Consider the following 6,247-nt stretch of genomic DNA (forward strand, 5'->3'; position numbering starts at 1 on the left):
TACTAAATGTCAATCGGATTGAAGGATACAAAGTATTGATCCTGGGTGTGTCTGTGCGGGTGTTGTCAAAGGAGATTAACATTTGAGTCAGTGGGCTGGGAAAGGCAGGCCCACCCTCAATCTGGGTGGGCACAATGTAATCAGTTGCCAGTGCGGCTAGAACATAAACAGGCAGAAAAATGTGAACAGGCGAGATGGGCCTAACCTCCCAGCCTACAACTTTCTCCTGTGCTGGATGCTTCCTGCCCTTGAACACCAGACTCCAAGTTCTTCAGTTTTGGGACTCAGAGTGGCTCTCCTTGCTCCTCAAGCTTGCAGATGGCCTAATGTGGGACCTTGTGATCATGTGAGTTAATAAACTCCCCTTTATATATGTATCTATCTATTGCATTAGTTCTGTCCCTCTAGAGAACCCTAATGCACTGCCTTTACTCTCAGATGAGTCTTTTGGCTTATTCACTATACCCCACCCCAACTGTTTTAAATTTCTCGAAGAACTTCTGCGTACGAAGGCCGCATGCCACTGTGGACCCCAATCTGACTCCTGGAGAGTGGAGGTGAGGAGCTGTTAGGGTTGTACCCACTGGTGAAAAGATCCTTTAACAGCACCGACGTGCAAGGACTGGGCCCACTTCTCAACCTGCCACCCCCAGAGCCAGGCTCTGCTTTCCACGGCAGGACTGGCTCCAGGTTCTGAATCTGCAGGTAAGGCCGAGCAGACGGCGCAGTGACCAGAACCTGCCTATGCCTCGGCCTTGGTGATCCTCCTCCTGAATCTGCACCTGGGTCGCTGGCACCTTCCCAGCTTCTTCTGGAGATGCAGTTACACCATAAGGTCCTCACAGCATAAATCAGGCTTAAAGTTAAGTAATCATGTGAGTAATCTTTAGTAAAATTAAAAGCACTTGGAAGAGATACTTAGAATCAAAACAAGAAAATTCTAAAAAATATGTTAATACTTAAAAAGTTCTAAAACAAAATGTAACATGTTCTTTCGAAAGTGAATTTCACATGCAAAGCATTAATGACATTTATTTTAGTGTGAGATAAAAGCAAAACATAATATTCTGAGAGACCAGTAACTGACCCATTTATTTTATATTCTGTTAATGTGAATCCTCGTTAGAGATGCGATAACGTTATTGCACAAACAAAACCATGGGCAGAAACATCCCAGCGATGCAGGGGTGCCCACACTGGGTTACAAGAGACATTCAGCATGCGTTTGCCTGGAACACTCCGAGTCTGCACTTTTCCTGCAGATGGGACCATGTCTGATTATTTATTATGAAAGAATACTTTACCGACCATTTTCTTCTCAGTTGGTATAATGTAGAAATAGACTTTTCTTATCCATTAAATAGTCTTGAAAACATTTTTGCATTAAATCAAACGAGCTGATATCAGAAAACAATTGTCACCTTCCACCTGGAGTAATGTGTGCATTTTTAACGCTATGATTATATGCTTCTTTAGGATGACAAAGTTTCTCTTCTGGCTTCTATAACACCTGCATTAATCTTCCTTTTTTGCTGTTAAACAAAACTTGTTGACATTACGCATCCCATCCACTGCAGGGGGGCTGGGAACAAACACGTTTCAATGGTTCTTCACAAGGAGACAAACCATCTGAATTATCTTTTACAAACAGTGAAAATGACAAGATGTTTGTCTCTCAGTACGCATTTTAAAACAACATAAATAAAACACACTTCTTTTAACAAAGCCTGGCCTTGGTGGCTTTCTAGCTTGCAGTGTAAGCAATGTTTGCAGAAGGGATTCCCTGGGAGACGGCCGTGTGGGGCCACCTCACTTACTGGCTGTGTTCTCCATGGGAAAAGCACCAGATGGGGAAGCCCAGGATCAGACGTAGGCCGCAAGCTTCTTTCGTTCTTCAAACTGCTTGTCCACTGCCAGAGACAGGGCCTGGAGGAACCCCTCTATGGTGACGGTGGGGGCCTGGAAGGTACACAGTCATCGCTGGAGGGGCTCAACTCACCGTTAGTGGGGCCACCTGGCATCCACAGCCCCTGCTGCCACCCACAGTGCAGACAGCTCAGAGGGGGTTGCAGCTGATGGGCTGAGCAGTGAGTGCGCACCACACACATCCAGGACACAGATGAGCCATGCTCTTTACTTCAGAAAAGGTGAACAAGGTGGGTACGTGACCCTCCCCCTGCCATGTCCTACAGGTCAGAAACAGCCGCGGGGGTGGGCAGGGGGGCACCAAGGCAGCCACCCACACACTGAGAAGGATGAGAAGCTGTTGGGAGCAGACCCTGGAGTCCTTTCCAAAGGACCCACCCCATGTCCCGGGCTTATAACCAGAGAATTCCCATGGTCCCGGTGCCCAGAGCTGTCACCTCCCTGCATCAAAAGGCTCGCACTCATGGTCCATGGCCACTGTCACCTGTGTGCTGAGCACTGTGTCCAGCACAGAGGCTGCTATTGACCAGACAGAGCCTGGGTCACTTCTGATTTGAAAGGAACCATTCCAAGATGGGGGTTTTCTCTTCTCAGATGTAAGTGTATCTGCTCTGCCAGACACTGAGTCCTCACCCCAACCAGCTGCTGGGGACAGTGCAGGAGAGGGGTGAGTGCCCTGGGCCGAAGCATCTGCAACAGGCCCAGCACCCAGTGGGTGAAGCTGTGGCTCCAGGTCCTGCTCTGTGTAGACTGAGCCAAGACTGCAAGAGCACAAACCTCTGGCGAGGCCAGCGAGGACCCTGGCCACGAGCTCAGCACACCACAGACGCAGACGTGCACGTGTGTGCACGCGTGTGAGCAGAGGCACATGGCATAGCCGCCTCCTCCCAAAGGACTCGACAGCCCCAGTGTTTCGGTGCCAAGGTCAGCTCCTCCTCCTGCCCCAGGACCCTGTGGTTTGGAAACTGAGATAAAATAAGGCTGATACCCCAGGGCTACTAAGTGGAATTTCCAGCGAGGCTGAGACCTGTGGACAGGGTGGGTGCTGGGGGACAGCAGTGGAGACTCACCTGGACATATAGCGCATGAGCCAGAAAGGGGAGTTTTCTCAGGACCCGGCCGCTGAGGCCTTTGCTCTTCCTGTGTAAAGAAAACCCAGTTCAGAGACAGCAATTTACACAATCACACGTTTCAGGACTAATTTTCCTCATTGGCTAAGGCATCCCTGGGAACACAAGCCAAAGCGCCCCAGGCACACCCTGGGGCTCACAGGGCACTTCCTGCCCCGCACTGGTCTCCTCAGCCTTGTCCTGTGAACATCCCTTTGCCGGTCTCTCCCCATCCTCAGCTCCTGCTCTGGGAGGCAGTGTCCTCGCTGCTCGGAAGCACACCCAAGGCACACCTCTGTGCCCTGCCCCAAGGCCAGCATCCCCGCGCCCAGGGAACGCATCACCTGCCTGGGAGCACCAGGCGTAGGGCACGATGCAGCGGGCACACGGTCAGTAGGCACAGATTCCCCAAATAATGGGTGGGTTCACATCTTCAATTTTTGTAGAAGTCTCTGAACTGTTCTTTTGTTCCCATCTTAACTGATTTAAACCTCTTCAATGGATAATCCAAATCCTTAAAAAATATTGCATTCTTCATGTTATCCCTTGTTTAAAGCCTTCCACACTCTTGCCAACTTCAAAATAAAATTAAAACTCTGGCCAGAAACCCAAGGCTCTGTCTACTCCACCCCCCGCCTCTCCGGCACCTCCCCAGCCTTTGCACTGCAACCCACTAGGAGGTTACCTGAACACACTGCTCCAGCAGCCTTCCTGATTTCTCTCTTGTCGGAACCAAACTCTATCCTTCAAGGCACCGTATCATTTTCCCCATCTTCCCTTCCACCCTCTCCGGACCCCCAAAGCCACTTCCTTTCTGTGGACTCTGCGAATCCTTGGAAGTGCCGTCAGCCGTAGGGTTGCAGGCTTCCAGCGCATGAGCCAGCACCCTCCGGGCCCACGGGTTACACCTTCGGAAGGAGGTGGCTGTGCTGCGTGTTTCTACTCACATGCGCACGCGCGCACACACACACGTACATGCACGTTCACACCTGTACTGTGTTGAGAGTTTACACCCAGAGCCCTCCCTGGTCTCCTCAAAGGAAACAATGACTCCGTAGTTAATATCACAAATGGATTCGTCCTGATTACAAAAATGAGGTCAGTTTGCACCTTGAAATTTCATTCAAAAGAAGGCTCAATTTTGACACGTTGTTTTCAATGAAGCCGATCATCTCCAGTTCTCGGAGGGTCAGCAGCTGCTGGCGAGGGTAAATGATCTGACACTGGGGAGACAGAGGCACAGGCGGTTAGCAGAGTCCACAGAGGCCTGAGCGTCGGCAAGAGGGACAGCACCTGCAGGTAAAGTATCCGCCGTGTCCCATCTCACGGAAACCCAGACAGTGACGACTCGATGCACAGCTGCACTAGTGAACAAGCTCGCTCTCTCACGCTCTCTCACGCCCCTCAGCGTACACCTTCTGCTTTTTCAAACAAATACAAACAACGGCACATGCCTCAGAAACCAGCAGCAACACAGCCTCCTCTGTGTTTCGGGCCAAAACGTTTGCTCCCTGTGTGTCAGGAAGGGAAGGGACCTGGAGGCACTCAGTCCACTCTGTCATCTTCGGAGACGTCCGAGCCCACAGTGGGCAGAGCTGGGACTCAGAGCCAGGACTTCCACTGACTTCCAAAGCAGGGTCCTAGGTTGTCTGTTTCAAGGGTGAGGCTTGTTTGGCAGCACGACACAGTGTCTGACTGACCGAGGAGCTGGGCACCAGAAGGTCACCTCAGAGATCAGTTGTCTGGAAGTCATGCTTTTCCAAGTAGCCTTGCCAACAGTCAGGTGGGCCCACTGACTTCCTATGACCGAATTCCAATATGAACCGTTCTGACTCAGGAACCAGGAGAAGGAAGAAAATAGCATTGTCTGAACATTTTGGAGGTTCGTTGAGGGGTGTGAGCAAAATGAAGACACACTGTCTGTGCTTGGAGTGCTTGGGCCTCCCCTCGACACCCCTCCAGGCCCTGCTGGCCTCAACAGTGCAGGGTCCCCACTTCCATGCCCACAGCTTTTGAGACCAGATCAATATCCGCCATGACATCTGCATGTCTGAATTTCGTATAAACTGCCTAAAATAAGAAACTACCCCATCACTGGGCGCGGTGGCTCCCACCTGCAACCTCAGCACTTTGGGAGGCTGAGGTGGGTGCATCACTTGAGGTCAGGAGTTTGAGACCGGCCAGGCCAAATTGGTGAAACTCTGTCTCTACTAAAAATACAAAAATTAGCCGGGTGTGGTGGCTTGCACCTGTAATCCCAGGTACTCACAAAGCTGAGGCAGGAGAATTGCTTGAACTCAGGAGGGGGAGGCTGCAGTGAGCCAAGATCGCACCACTGCACTCCAGCTCTAGACAAGAGTGAGGCTCTGTCTCAAAACAAACAAACAAACAAACAAACAAAAACAACAAAAAAACCCTACCCCTGTCCTACACCATCCCAGAAAAAGTCCATCCCTCTTAGCTAAAACTTTAAGCATCCCCTAGATTCACAGCACAAGTGTACGAGTGTATAAATGTCACATTGCGAGGCTGGAACCCACACTGAAGGTGTGTGAGGACCTCCAACACACACGACTTCCTCGCAGGATCTGCCATCCCGTGGGGTTCCTTGGCAGCAAAACTGCTGTAAAATCAGTCTTCAGATCCCTGGCATTCTCCAGCCAAAGCTCCACAGAGCTCCGTCTCCTTTCCCTAACCCCCGAGAAAACCATGCCCGGACAGTGCTGACCCGCGCAGGCCCAGTGGGTCCATCGCTGAGACCAGTTCCCAGTCCAAGCAGGCAGTGCCGTCCTTGTTAAGGACCCTGCTCTGTGGTACCCACAGGTGAAAACAACAGCATTAAACTCATCACTGTTTAAATCCCCATTCACTGGTTTGCTTGGTTACTGTCCAACTCCCCTAAACGAAGGGTCTAGGTACGCTCTCGCAGGATGATTTGTCTGGGAAAGGCCTGTTCCCACAGGGGCTAGAGCAGCAGAAACACAAGCATGGGGCAGTTCCCTGCTAGCCTGACACACACACACCACACGCGTCACTGTGCCCATGGCGAAAGTGTTCCAGACTCACACTCACCCCACGCACCACGGTGCCCATGGTGACAGCATCCCTGACTCACACACACGCCCCGCACGCACCACTGTGCCCAGGGCGACGGCGTCCCTCACACACACGCCCCGCACGCGCCGCTGTGCCCAGGGCGACGGCGTCCCTGA

At 51.5% G+C, this 6,247-nt stretch overlaps 1 protein-coding gene across 2 annotated transcripts in view; it reads right to left on the minus strand.

The window, feature by feature from the left end:
• Positions 1 to 863: 863 nt before the first annotated feature.
• The window catches only part of TRIP13 (thyroid hormone receptor interactor 13), a 21,564-nt gene continuing 16,180 nt past the window's right edge, over positions 864 to 6,247 (minus strand). Inside the window, exons 11-14 of one of the 2 annotated variants that reach the window (XM_011953139.1) lie at positions 4,146 to 4,258; positions 2,997 to 3,066; positions 1,818 to 1,959; positions 864 to 1,638 (exon numbers count right to left, since the gene is read on the minus strand). In XM_011953139.1, the coding sequence (XP_011808529.1) occupies positions 1,864 to 1,959; positions 2,997 to 3,066; positions 4,146 to 4,258 (279 nt within the window). In that variant the 3' untranslated portion in view covers positions 864 to 1,638; positions 1,818 to 1,863. Of the gene's footprint in view, positions 1,960 to 2,996; positions 3,067 to 4,145; positions 4,259 to 6,247 lie in introns of both variants that reach the window. The other variant, XM_011953138.1, reaches the window with a different exon arrangement.

The sequence above is a fragment of the Colobus angolensis genome, unplaced genomic scaffold (genome assembly GCF_000951035.1).
Source record: "Colobus angolensis palliatus isolate OR3802 unplaced genomic scaffold, Cang.pa_1.0 Scaffold358, whole genome shotgun sequence".
Taxonomy (NCBI): Eukaryota; Metazoa; Chordata; class Mammalia; order Primates; family Cercopithecidae; genus Colobus; species Colobus angolensis.